Below are 14802 nucleotides of genomic sequence, written 5' to 3'. Positions count from 1 at the left end.
GCACTGATGGCGCTTTAGGATAAAGTGAACTATGAAATTCAGAATAACATATTGTACCACAGTGAGAGTTGTGCAAGATCCCAGAGAGGGCCAGTGATTTGCTATAGGTGGATTTTTTATAAATGGTGTAGAGAGGAAGGTAAAGGTCTAGAAGTCAGTGTGAATTGTATAAATAGCGTCTCACGGCAGGCTTTAGGTAAGCTGGAGATGGAGGAGATAGCCCACCTCTGCGGCCTTCAAACACATCGTTGATCTCTTTCAGCAGGATGGCCATGTCACTCAGCTGCGACTCCCAGGCCTCGCAGAACACGTCCAGGTTCTCTTTGGCTATCTTACTGTTAGGATGCAAGGCTAGTGTCTGCGCAGCTGAGATGATCTGATGGGGAATTTAGAGCATAGAGAGGCAGTCAGGACACAATGTACATTTGAAGAACCACACAAGTGTAGCTCTGCACAAGAAAAACAAAGATTACTGTTTAACATCAGTACTTAAATGGCAGTTTAATTTAATGAGTGTTGCTTTTTCAGACTGACATAGGAAATGTGAATTCAACACATATATCAACAGCTTCTCAGCAGTAATACTAGAAGAATGCTTCCCAAATTCATAAACTACAAGACATAATCAGTACCAAAAAAACAGACATGGTGTACCTCTATTAATGGACTCATTTCAGATAGTAATTACCTGCAGCTTTTTGAATTATTGATGAGGCTTATTAAAATGCACTCCTAAAGCTACTGATCCCTGCTGCGTTCTTATTGGCTGCCTGACCTTTGAGCTTCATTACAGCTGATGATGTGAGGTCATTCTCTATTAGAGAAGGATTGCGAAGCACATAGCTTATGGAATAAGCAAATGAGCAAAATCAGTCTATGACTATTTTGGCTAGCAGACATGACACAGCTTGAAAAAAAGAAAAACTTCTATGTTCTATAATGTGTATTTATCAAACACAGTAAATGTCTGCAGCAGAGCAGCAACCACCAACCATTGAGCTGCTGAAGCTGCTGATTTGCTATTTGTTGCCCAGAACTTGCCAAAATGATAAGACGGCAAATGTTATTTTTTCCAGATATTCTGGATCTGAAGCTATACACTATGAAACCTTAAGTATTACTCAGTCCCTGTTTGTGTCCGACAGAAGACACTGTCTCGCTCTGTTATTCCTTACCTGTGGACCAATGACATGGAAGGTCTCCTCTGCATGGATACAGGTGATCTCCAGTGGCTCTGTCCCCGAGATGTGGCACAGCAGTCGGCAGGTCTGAAAGCATACAGATGCATGTACGCATATAAGCTCTGGTTACAGATGGAGAAATTATAGAACGGTGGTTGTGCTGAACTAAAGCAAAACGCCATTGGCCACAATAGAGAAGTTTGATTTTTTTAGATTTTTTCTCAGTATCAGATCATTAAGGCAATTAGTAATGAAGGTTCATAAAATGTTTAATAAGTACGTCTGAAAACACCTTGCAAATCCTCACTGCGGATACTAACATTCAAAATGCAGTGTTACTTATAAAAACTACTAAATACAACATCAATTTAAAGGAATGTTTTGGCAAAAAATGAAAATGATTTGTGGTTTTCCACTGACTCCAGTCAACCAGCAGACATTTTGGTGTCCACATTTTGCTTCTTTAGTTTAGTGCTGGAGCTATGAGGCTAATATTGCTAACAAACACTAGAGGTCAAAAGTCACCCAAAACTTGATCAAACTGCATCCAAGTCTTCATTAACGTCACACAGACTTGCCACTGTGAGTTGTAGCGACAGTATGACATACTGTGAACTATAAAAATGAACAAAACTTCACCATATTACTCAATGCTACATGCAGCCATTTTAGACAACAAGTGTTGTGCTGAATTCTGACTCACATGTGCACATCATGCAGGCATATAAACAATACGAATTACATTTGTAATTCTGTTGTTTCTTTTTAAAAAAATAACTGTTAATCTTGAATTTTCGAACCAATGATGTTTTTAAACAGAAACAAGTCACGGACGTAATCTAAAGTTCGTATGTCTGCATGATGCAACTGAAAGTTAAATTCTTCAGTCTGATTCTTCAGCCGAGTCAGAATTTGGCAAAACCCCAGTTGTCTAATTAGGCTGTCCACTACATTCAGCTATACAGTTTCTGTAATTGTTACAGTTCACAGATATGCTGTGACATCAACAACACTAACAAGTCTGTGTGACCTTAATGAAGACCTGGTTGTGGTTTGAGTAGGTTGAGAGAATTCTGGGGATGTGTTTATGGAAAAGATTTGAGTGACTATTGAGTTAGCAACGTTAGCCTCGTACCTCCAGTGCTAAACTAAAGAAGCAAAATTTGGAAACCAAATATATCTTGGCCGATCAGCTACATCTGGGGCAACTGGAATTTTTTTTCGCTGAACCATTCCTTTATTGATAAATAGCCCTTTGCCTTCCAAACAAGAATGAGGTCAAGGTTGTGCCTTTTGTAGAAATATGGTGCAGACCACTGTTATAGATGAAGCCGAAGCTCCATTGAGCTCTAGCATGTGCTCACCTCCACCAGCTGCTCCCTCTGCTCAGTCAGTGTACGGCCATACTCAGCCACTGCCTCCAGGTTTCCCTCACCACCGCCCGCTTTCAGAGCCTGCAGCACAAGGTGATCACAGTGCAGCTTCAGAAGCTCACTGGCCCGTCCCACTGCTACCTTATGGAGCTGAGCAGAAAGGTGGAGAAATAAAAAAGGGAACGACAATAATGGAATCACGATAGAAAAAGAGAGGGAGGAAAAAGGAGGGGAGGGTGCAGAAGGAGTAGGAGACAGTCACAGAGGGCAAAGGGGGTTTAATGAAAGAGAGAGTAAAAGACAGTTACATGGAATAGATGGAAAAGTGTCCTTGCACAACTATGATCATCAGATATTGAATTCCTGTGTGAAGCTACTAGATGGCTCACCTCTCGCCTCAGCTCACTGACACTCTGACAGGTTTTTAGAATGGCCAGCTCCACTTCCTCCGTCACCTCTTTGGCTTTGACTGACTGCTGCTGATGGCAAGGACAGAAAGAGAGAAAACAAGAGATAGCAAGGCAGAAAGGGTGAGAAACAGATGGAAAGCTAAAGCAGTCAAAATATTGCTTAAAAGATGACCTTTGACTGAGCGTTCCTCATCCTTGCCAAATAACGCTCGTAATGCTTGAAGCTTTTTGACAGTGAAAAAAAAAAGTGCAGTGCAGTGTCAGCGTGCTTGCTGAAGCCAGGGAGATGCACTTTGTAAAACATGATAGTCTCAGAGCAGTGCTGTCATCAGAGGCCTGGCAGACAGGTGGGAGGGATCCCTTTCCGAGAGGATTACAGCAGGCCGTCAGCACAAACAGCCGACACACAGCATACACACTGCAGCCTGCAGGAGCTTTCCAGCCGCTCCCGTCTCCTAACCCCTCTGACTCGACTTCCAGAAATCACAGTGTGCCTGAATGAGCTCTTATCACCTCCGTGAGCACAAACTCGCAGTACGCCTGCCACTCAGGGCTCAGACAGGTAGAACACAACAGGAAGGTGAGGAATTCAAAAGTAAAGAAACACAAACGGGTACAGTGTCTCTTAAAATTCATGTAGAATTCTGGGACTTGCAATGAGAAAGTATCTAATACACTATGTTCAATATTTATACAAAGAACTGATAAAAAAGAGAAAACTTAGTATGGTACATTCCAGGACTGCCAAGAATAGATTTATAAGAATAGATTTTGGGAGCAGCGTTTGGCATTGAATATAGGTGAGAGTATCAGTAACATTTTTATTTGAACTGGTTCGATGTGCAAGATTAGAATTGGAGCTAATATAAATAGCTATATGTCTGATATCACATGTAGTGCACATGTTAATTGGTACTAGAGCTGCACAATCTGGATCAAATGTGATGTTGGATATTACAATGACAGTACGAGAAAATAAAATCAATAAATTATTATTTAAAAAAGCACCTTTCACTATTGTGCAAAGTGCAATATAAAAATAATGAAATACTAATAATGAAATGCTAACATTACAACTGCAAGCAAATTTTTGTGCACTTTAATGCTGTTAGTCCAGACAGCTTTTTCTATATGGGCCTACATACAGCAATAAAATAAATATTAAGCTCTTTTATGGTGAGGTAGGTTTGTTGTGATCAGCCATTACTGCTTCACACATTTTACACACAACTATGGGATTGAGAATGCTCTCATTTGAAGTATTAGTACAGGTTAATTACCAGTTAGTTAAGCATGGGGCAGTTTTTGAGCTGTGCACATACGTGATCCTTGTAATGCAACATTCTTGTCCATCTAATTAAACTGCTCTCACGCTGTGTGTAATGTGATTTGACACATTCTGTCATTGTAGCCCTTAGTGATAAGTAAACTGGTGACATTCATATCTCAGTAATGATAAAAAATATGAACTGGTACACACATCAAAATCAACTAACACTATGTTGCATGGCAACAAGAAATCACTGACCTTGTTTCAGGCAGATGTAAAGATTAATCCTTTACAATGGCTTCACAATTCTTACATTTCAATTTAAAAAAATAAATGAACTGTAGATTTTTGACTCTAACTGAGTATAAGAATGAACTATGTTTGAGAATAAAAAAAACAAACTTTTTTTTCCTGTATTGCTTATATTTTTGTTACACTTTTCTATTCACAAAGACTTGAATACGTGTTTTAACATAAAATATTTTCTGCAAACCTTTCGATATTCTTCAGCTCCTACAAGGAGGTATTTCTTTCCAAAGACCAACTATGAGTCACTTGCTGCACGTATAGGCACTATGTCCTTAGCATTTACTGAGTTAGATAATGAATAAGCCTGAGGGTAGGCACACTGTCTTTAGATTACTCAACGCAGATGATGTCACTGCTGTCAGCATGGACTCCAAAAGGGAAAAGTGAATAGCTATTCACAAAGCCTAAGAAAAACTGGCAATGTAGTCAAGGATGAATGAACCTGTATGGCTAAGGACTGTTACACAGCAGAGCTCTACAAGGGGAGGGCTGAATATTCCAATGTTTATGATATGCAGGAAAAGGACGGACATGGGGGAAAATGAACACCTATTATATGGGGCAGGGAGAGACAAATAACTTCATAAAAACTTTCTTTCAGAGCATAATTGGACAGCATAGCTGTCCATCCTAATGTGGGTTGTATCAATAATTAAAAATCTTGTATATGTCTACACTCATTCATCAAGTGAAAAACAATGCACAGAGACAATGCATCAAAAGATGTGCACTGGATGTCTGAAATAAAAAAGCCACTGAGACTTATCAAGAAATCTCCACAGGTGAGAGGATGGCTGACAAAGTGGTAACCTTGTCACCTAATGAGCTAACAAGCACACATAAAGTGCCTCATGTGAAGCAGCACTCTTCCATAGACGTCCTGGTGCTTTTCCTGCATGTGGTCATCGCCACAACCTACCTTACAATCTATAACCATATACTTACAATCTAAGTACTGTTACTCTGATTGAGTGAATGTTTTCCCATATCAGTACACTGTTGTGTAATGTAAAACATTTCTGCTTGAACATATGTGAATTCACAAGATTCTGCTGGTGTGGGTTCAAGTCAGTTTTCTCCCTTTCAATGTAGTCTCGTGGGGCTGAACGTGATCTTGTAACAAGATTGTTTGAGGGCAACCGTGAGAAATTTTGGGCTAAATGTTGATGGGAATGTAGACTTGTTAGGGTGAGAACAAACTGAATGTGAAATTTCTAAACCAATCCAACACCTTGTGAAGGCAGAGCTCAAAGCAGGGGGCAATGGTGAGCTTGTCAATGTTGTCTGAACATAATTAAGCATGTAGATTTGCTGTGTGTGCGGAGAACACATGACATGCATTACAAAATAAATATTACCTTTTGCAAGGGGAAAACAGTTCCAATAACTAAGGAGAGCATTTTGCTAGCTAGCTCGCTTTACTGTACTCTTATTTTTAAAAGAGCATGGACAAAAAAGAATTTGGGGTCTGTTTTAGAAGGGGCATACCCTTATTAGCGGTAGATATCGCTGCAATCCTGCACCAAAAGTTTAATAAGTTGTCCCTAGACATCTATTCTCCTTATGAGATCATGTCTGGCCCACAAGACTACCTTTCAATGATGCACACAAAAGCTACTTGAGTTCTAATAGCTCCCCCTTGTGGCATCTTCAGCCTGCAAAATATGTGTGAGTGGCTTAATGACTGAGTAATTTTCAAGCCAGGTACATGAGGCGCTTTGCATCTACCAAGCTAAACTAAGCAGATGGAGACATGTTGCCTCTCAGTGTCAGTAATAATTTTACACGTCTGCTTGAGTGTCATACCTCCCGGCTCCAGGTGGAAATGAGCTGCTGAGTTTCCTGCCGTGTGATGAGGCACAGCTGCAGTATGCTTTCTCGCTGCTCATGGCTGGTGTAGGCTGAATCTGTGAAGTCTTCAGTCTGCTCCACCAGGGCCTCCAACTGTGCTGCCACAGCCTCACAAGGAACACAGTACAGAGAATCCCTCAGACCCTCCACCTTACCCTGAAACACATACAGAAACACACTCAGCCTCAATACTGCAAAGGTTGTAACTGTGATCGGAAAAGGGCTTCAGAAATGTTTTATAGAAAACAACAGCTTTGAATATTCTTCATTTACTTGTGAGTGATTTACAACTACATTTGTAAGCATAACTCGTTATACATTTGGGCTTTTTTACTTATGTTACACGATAATACAGATCCACAATTTTTTTCAGTACATTTACCAAATGGGCTTTGCAGTAGAGGCATAATAGTGTATGAAATCACTAAGTAGGAAATGCTTTCAGGTAAATAACAAATTAGAAAAGGGACCAGAATATTATAGCATAACTGCTCAATAAACTTGACTGACTGAAAATTTCTGTTACGAGAGAGGCTGTTTTGACATTGAGACAAAAACAGGAGTTGTCCATTATCTCTGTCCATTGAATTATCTATACATGAACCCTTGACTCATGCCTGCACCTTAAAGTCTTTAATCCCAGCATAGATGCTCATGGGCAATGCTTTGGATTCGCCACTGGTCCTGGCATCGGTCACAATCTCTATGACCTGGTCCAGGGCCAGGCGCATGCGCTGGAACACAGCATCCTTGTTGATCCGTGCAGACTCACAGTCTGGGTGTCTCAGACATGTCTGGGGAAGAGGAAACATCATCTGAGTGAGAACTGAAGCAAACATTCACATTCACAAGTTTTCACAGAAGGAAAAATTCATAAACACTGAAAGAACTGTAAACGGACTCATATACGATAGTGGTTTGTCCTGGTGAAAATAGACCTTGAAAAGATAATTATGCTAATGTGAAACAACATATAATTAATTATATGCTGTATGTTTTATATATATGTATTTTGTATCTCCAAAATGATAAATTAACAGGAGAAGAAAAAAATTTCTTAACTTCGAATTTTTTCCAAATAATTTTGGATGATTTTTATTGGTATATTCAGCAATTTTAACACTTTGTAAAGTGCAGCTGGCATTTTCAAATTCTGTGAAAAAAAAATAAATAAAACATAAAACAACAACAGAAATTAAGATACAAGGTTTAGTCAGCAATGGTATGCATATTAGAATACGAATATAAAAAAAAACCCAACCAAAATCAACTTTATTTTTTTATTATTTAGGTTTTAGTGGTCCAACTTTATTATAATCCACAGTGATTAAACTACACATAAGCCAGCAGATAGTTCTCCTCCAGTCTCTGCACTGACCTTGGAAGCAGTGAGAAGCATCATGGTGCACTTCTCCAGCACAGCACGAGCCGCAGCCATTCGCGCTTTCTTTTTCTCATCTTTAAGATCCTAGGGACACAGAAGAAAAGTGAGCAAGATTTCACTGTTATAAGAGCTTTCTAAAAACTTAATGAAACAATGGTTGGAGTTCATAGCTCAACAGCTATGACAGAATAAATCTACGTGCCATGAGGTGTAAAGCCAAACAGACACTGGCTTCTACTACAGAACTGCATCAGACCACAAAAACAGAACATGGAACATGTGATAAGGAACCTGACCATCAGGCCTGGAAGGCAGCATTTCTGGAGGTTTTTAATGTGGACCAAGAAGCCAGAGAACAAAGTGTAATACCACATGGCATCCCAAAGGCAGGAGATAGACTTCAACAGAGATATAAATTCAACAGAAGCATTCTGACAGGATCTTCAGTCACTATAGCACACTATAGCTCCTGCAGGAGGGATGTAGAAGCTGATACGCTATGTGTGTGTCTATATCTGTGCGTGTTTGTATGTGCACTGAGCTTTCTCTCCCTGGGCTGTCTAACAAAAGCAGATGTGATTATCCGTTATTATATTCCCTTTATAAAGCTTAATAGATGGAGGCAGCAAAAGATTGGCAGGATAGCTCTGCAGCGAGACAGATAGAGACGTGATATGTGTGTGAAACACCGACTAGCAGAGGAGAAGCTTCCGGCTTGATATAAGACTCTCCTATCAGCTCACAGAGGCTCTCCGCTCTTCACTACACCTCCGCTGATCGGACTGATACACAGCAGGAAGTACCGAAATGAGTCCAGCAGAGGACCCAATGTTATACCCAATGTTACTGACTTGTTGACAATTAACCACCAGGTGTTTTTTTTTAAATTACACTACGTCTTGTCTTTTGCTGCCCCGTCCCAACTTTTTTGAAACATGTTACTGGCATCAAATTCAAAATGGGCATATATTTTTCAAAAATCAATAAATATTCTCAGTTTCAACATGTGATTTGTTGTCTTTGTATTATTTTCTAATAAAAATAAGGTTTAAATGATTTGCACATCATTGCATTCTGTTTTTATTTACATTTTGCTCAGCATCCCAATGTTTTTGGAAATGGGGTTGCACTATGTGGTCCTGTAAACCTGTAACCTGTAACCTGTAAACACAAGCTCTGCATGTATAAGGCCCTGGAGGAACACTGCATATACACTTGTATATAGCTGGGGTGCAAAAGTTCTTCTTGATCTTAATCTTGAACACTGATTAGATTGTTAGCTCATATAATTACATGGTGATTGTAAAGGAGTAAAGGAACCTGTACACCAAAACTACTATTTCTATTCATGCTGGAGCTCAATCACTCTGATTATCATATCATATTCATGTGACCTAGACTAAGGTGTTCATTCCTCAAGGCTGAAAGCCTATGAACTCTGAAGCTCTTTACACTTTTTTAAGCTCAGAAAGTCTTTACCATAGGAGTTGCTTTTATCAGTATGTTTTTATCAGGAGCCTTTATGAGTTATAAGTCTGAGATGAGTGAGGAAACTGCTGCTGGGTGGTTTGTGCGTGTTGGGGAGGACTTACATTCTGCCTGTCTCCTGTAAGGTGGGCAAACTCCACCATCTCATTACCAAACTGGCTGAAGATCTGTACAAACTCCTGAAAGGTGCTGACTTGCTCCAACTGTTGCAGTGTCACCAGCACCTGCAAAAACACACATTCACAATAAAAGAAAAACTCTGTACCCTTAGAAGTGATGAATCACTCACTCACCTCGCTTCATGAGTATTAAAAGACTACAATGAATTACCATTTTTATGACGTCAGAACATGTGTTTTGGTCATTTTGTGCCCTGTGAACCTTGTATTTTGTAATGGCACATTGAAATAGACTTTTTCTTTTCTTTTGGTATGTAGCCTAAGCCGGCAATTCCAATAAATGACAGAGTAGATCCAAACATGAATGACTTCATAGCCACATCTGCACAGATGTTTAAAAGGTACAGCATAAGTTATATGATTGGCTGGAGAGATTCACCACACACTTCTATTTCAATTCTATTTCACTTGTTTAACTGACCAAGCTAGCATGATGATAGGAGTAAAGCAGATGAGTCTGTCTGAACTTTGAGACAGACAAAATTTGAGTATGGCTAGACCTCTAGATTTAGTCCTTCAGCAAGGAACTACTTATTTTTTACTGTTCTGTTAATGTCTTTCGAACGTGTTTTTATTGTTTTAATGTCGGCCTCTGCTGTAAATTAATTGCTCTATGGGCTTAAAATAAAATAAAATTGAACTTGAACTTGAATCCCACTTCACCCAGCCCTTCTCTGCAGAGATAGATGTGCTTGAGCTTAAATGAATGAAAACTGCAAGGTCCTTGCAACATGTAGCACTGGGTGACACAGGCTGTTGCTTGAACCTCCTGATAAGAACTAAATACAAATGGACATTAGAAATGGACAAAAAGGCTTAATTCTTCTAGTTAACATTGTCATACAATGTCAGAAACCTCACATGCAAGCCTATTTGAGATTAGAGAACAACTCAAGGAAAGTGCGGGATGATTCGGACATGGACTTTAGACAATGCTAATAGGGTTATAATTAGTGTTCTATCTGTGCTGTTATAATTATAATTAGTGTTCTATTTTTGCTGTTATAATTATAATTAGTGTTCTATCTGTGCTGTTATTTGTGATAACAGCACTTTTTAGGTGCTGTTTTTTTCCACTAAGCACTGACTTTACCCCTGCAGCTAACTGTTACCAGGTTTCTATTTTACCAGATACAAAAACAGAAAACTGATACATTAGATAACACAGTAAACAAGATGAGCTATGAAGCACTTTACAGGCTGACTGAAACAAAATAAAATTCAAGTTAATCTGGCGAATGTTGAAAAATCTGAGAACCTGATGCTGTGACAGATTTTTGGCTCTATTTGTAATGAAAAAGGCTACTGGACTTTTGGTTTAAGGTACTGCCAGCATTAAAGCACATCTTATACAATGTATCAGGCTTCTTCGCTTTACTTTTTTTTAATTTTGAACAATTATTGTATAAAAACAATACCACACTCGAGGTTGTGCATTATTGCAAATATCATCACAGCTGTGATGATCTATGGTACTCGCCTTCCGCTTGCGCCTGCAACGGATCACAGTCATGACGTTATTGCTTAAGTTAACTACACTAACTCAATTGCTCCAATGCAAAACTAAAGAAGCAAACTACTGACATCAAACATGACTTGGCTCATTGACTATATTTGGGGTAAGAGTAAAGTTGTGCACATTTTTCAGTGAACCATTCCTTTAAGCCACAACGTTACGCAGTGGTCTATTATGATATAAGAATACCACAGGCTTCACAGGAACACAGCAAGAAGGCCTCATAGCTACTGTGCAGCTCCAGGTCAACTGTTCCTGTGTGTAATGAGAGCCCATGCAAGGAACTCAATTCAGCCTTAACATTTAGGCACAAGCTGTAGGCTCCACATTAGAATTCTGAAATGTCAGTTCAAATTCTGATATACCAAAAGTTGCAGCCTGAACAAAGTCAAACATTTCAAATGAAAAAAGATGGAAGGGCCTCAGAGCTTGAGAGAAAAGCTCCGAATGGGCAGATACAGTGAGTGGAAGCAGTGCGAGAGGACTGGACTGGGGGGAAACAGATAAAGTGGCTGCTATTTGAGGCTTCTAGCTAGTGGTGGGCGTTATCAGGCCTGGACAGGGACAAATTCAATTGGGTTTCTCTCTAATGGAGAGCTGCTCTGCTGCCTGTCTGTCCAAACAGCAGTAACTGGATGTGATTAGCTCCAGCTTCAAGTGCGCACATACACGTCCACTCTTACTCATTTTGACAGTAAAAACAGGTCTTGCTGCTCTGCCAAGATAGGTGCACTGCTTCTCTTCAATTATCTCCAAAGAAGCAGGACTTAAAATGTATGCCCATGCAACGATAAGATCTAAAGGCAAAACAAGTGCTTTGTGTGTGTGTTTGCGTGTCTGTGTTCATGCATAGAGGTGTAGCAGCCTGCTGAGTTACAGGTTCACCATAATGACTGATATTGAGAACACAGTCTATATTCTCAGTGGGAAGATGAAAAGGAAAGTGTCTGCGTGTAGGTGTGCTGGTTTAGGTAACAGCACAGTTCTTACTTTGTTGCGGGAGCTGATGATCTGTTTGATGACAATGCGGTCTGCAAGCACCAGCACTTTGGTGACGGAAGACAGCAACATGCGGGCAGCCTTCACCATACCCGTCCTGTCACTGAACACTGTACTGCGGCCATCGGCTTCACTCTGCTCCACACCACATACGTCTGTCAGCTGCGCTATGGCCGTTCCTGCAACACACATACACAAACAGGTGACCATATGACCTAGTCTTTCTCAGCAACTGCCCTGGAGGAACTTAATGCTACAGCCAGACTGATATATCAATCGGTCAATAATATCAGCCAATTTTGATGACCCACAGTTTTATCAGTTTCGGGGGGCAATATCGCTGATAACACGCCGATGATTTAGCGACTTTTTAACCTTTTGTGATGCTGTCAAAAACTAATGAATTAATTAAAATCATACGTGCAGAATTTTGGCATGTGCAGTGTACATACGACTAATCTTGCATAAAAAGTTCACACCTGTGTAGCGATATGGCCAAACGTGTGGTGTTGCTGTAACATTGCTTTGTCAGCCATCTGGAACAGGACTGTACACATGTTTTTACAAAACAAACTCAGTAGCACAAGGAACTTCTTTGTTTCAGGCAAAGTCAATTATAAGCATGAGTTTATTATTTATTAAAAAAAGACTGCTCCGGTTATTCTATGATGCTATCTATAATGCTAGAGCTAACAGTTTAACATTAGATGAGGGGCAGTTGTCATCTTCTACACAATGTAAATTATTTTTTGCTCAGTGGATGATATGAAACATGCTGGCTTGTCAAGGTAACACTGAGAACAGAGAAATATCTTTTCTAACTTCAGGTAATGGTTAGCCTAGCTGTACTACTGTGGACGCCTCAGTCACATCTGTGACATATTAAGGCACTCGTGTTTCATAGTAACAAAGTAAAATAATATACAATAGTCAGAAACTGCAATGAGCAGGAGGGGTCCGTCCATCTCATTGCGGCATTGTTGCCACTTTACACGCGTTGGTCATTTTATCACATACACTGTCTAATCGCTGACTAAACTACCCAGGAGGTTGCTAGGCTAAAAGCTGAGAATCAGGGGTGCACAGCTGTGGTCTTGGAGGGTTGATGTCCAGCAGAGTTTAGTAATTTTCCTGCTCAAGCACAATACCAAATACCAGTTTCCGTGGGTGTATTTGAGTAGGGGAACTACCAAACTCTGCTGGACACTGGCACACAGGACTGAAGTTGGGCATCCTTGAATTAGTAACATGGAATAAAAGTTTATGTGGTGTCAACATTTTTCAACTTCAACATTTGACATTTACAATTATACATGTATACATGATGCTGTAAGAATCCTGTAAGGCCTTCTAACAGTATCAAGCCTAACCTTTAGCACGAGAATAACATCATAACATTAAAAAAGCTATCTAATAAAAAAATTATGAAAAGTAAGAAAAGTAAGACACAGACAGACAAGAAAAATGCTAAGAATTATGAGAAGCTGCTCTCCTGGTGCCACAATATTTTTATTATTTAAGACAGTGAGTTTAAAATGACAACTGTGACAAAATGACAAACTACTGAGTTATACAATTAAAATCTAAATATAGAACTATATTGGCAAATTATTTGTTATCAGAATCTGAAGGCCATTAAAATCTGTATCAGTACTGGCCACAAAATATTTATAACAGTTGTGTCCAAATGATGCACTACATACACTATAGGTCAAAATATAGAAGTAAGCAATGATTTTATAAAGTCCATGAAATCAGTTTGACACATAACATATTTATTGATATCCAGTTTAACCAAAGTTTTTTTGCAAAATATTCCACTGTTTTGCAGCGATGTACTCTTACTCTAGCTTATTATATAGTAAAAGCCTTCACTGACTTTATTGATAACAGTCTCTTATACTGACTCTCATACTGAGGTTTTAATTCTTTACAAACTCCTATTTTAACATACCTCATTCAGTTTAGCAATCATTCATCAGCATCTGAATGTAAGAGGCAGATGGATACAATACAGTACAAACATTCCAGGATAATCACCAGTAGTCGAATAAATTAAGATTCAGTTATTTGTACAATATTACTGCAGACATTTAGTCAAACCCTTTTGTTGTGTGTAAACATAACACTGCCCAATTTCTCATGAAAAAAAAATAAGTTAGTGTTAGTGCTGCCTCTAAACTTTGTTGGGTTTGTGGTGTATATAGCATTTAGTATGTAGGCTCCTAACTGGAGGTTGGGATTCACAAACAAAGACAAACACAGATTAAAAAAGTAAACACAAAACTTTGAAACTCTCTCATTACTGCACCATTACTGTTGCAGTTTTCTAGCTGATGGATTTTCCTTCCCTCTCTAACTGAGCATCTGTTTCTGTACACATTCACACACCCAAACCAACAGTAAACACTTCCGTATAAATGTACTCCTGTTTAATTGTTTTCCTGTGAGAAATACCCAACACTTGTAGCTTTGTCTTTGCAGTTTTTCAAACACTGTCACTGGCTGGTAACTACTTCTCACTGGAGTGGTGTGTAAGCAGCAAGCAGTCATCTGTGTGCCTTCTCAAAGGCCCAGAAGGCATAACCCTGCCCAGCTGCATGGGCTCCACCGGATGGCTTATTTTAGACTGGGTGGCAGTGTCACCAGTTGGCATATGGAGTCGGGGGCATGATCAGGCTGTTTCTCTACCCCATGTCACATAAGCTCTCTGTCAATATGCTATAGTAACATGATAGCAAAGAACAGGATTGAAAAAGAAAGGGAATTCACACTGGTGGATCGCTGTCTTTGGGATTTATTTTACATATTTAACAAAAAGGTGAACCAAATGAAGCCTCGA

At 39.5% G+C, this 14802-nt stretch overlaps 1 protein-coding gene across 2 annotated transcripts in view; it reads right to left on the bottom strand.

Annotated features, from left to right (window-relative positions):
• Positions 1–14802, bottom strand: part of ctnnal1 (catenin (cadherin-associated protein), alpha-like 1) — a 63084-nt gene that overhangs the window by 11310 nt on the left and 36972 nt on the right. Inside the window, exons 3-11 of one of the 2 annotated variants that reach the window (XM_036566412.1) lie at positions 11952–12139; positions 9371–9490; positions 7773–7862; positions 7018–7188; positions 6350–6550; positions 2944–3033; positions 2546–2704; positions 1176–1268; positions 226–376 (exon numbers count right to left, since the gene is read on the bottom strand). In XM_036566412.1, the coding sequence (XP_036422305.1) occupies positions 226–376; positions 1176–1268; positions 2546–2704; positions 2944–3033; positions 6350–6550; positions 7018–7188; positions 7773–7862; positions 9371–9490; positions 11952–12139 (1263 nt within the window). The remainder of the gene's footprint in view (positions 1–225; positions 377–1175; positions 1269–2545; positions 2705–2943; positions 3034–6349; positions 6551–7017; positions 7189–7772; positions 7863–9370; positions 9491–11951; positions 12140–14802) is intronic. The other variant, XM_036566413.1, reaches the window with a different exon arrangement.

This window comes from Colossoma macropomum, unplaced genomic scaffold (genome assembly GCF_904425465.1).
Source record: "Colossoma macropomum unplaced genomic scaffold, Colossoma_macropomum, whole genome shotgun sequence".
Taxonomy (NCBI): domain Eukaryota; kingdom Metazoa; phylum Chordata; class Actinopteri; order Characiformes; family Serrasalmidae; genus Colossoma; species Colossoma macropomum.
The sequence above is the reverse complement of the archived record's forward strand: the minus strand, read 5'-3'. Positions and strand labels throughout refer to the sequence as shown.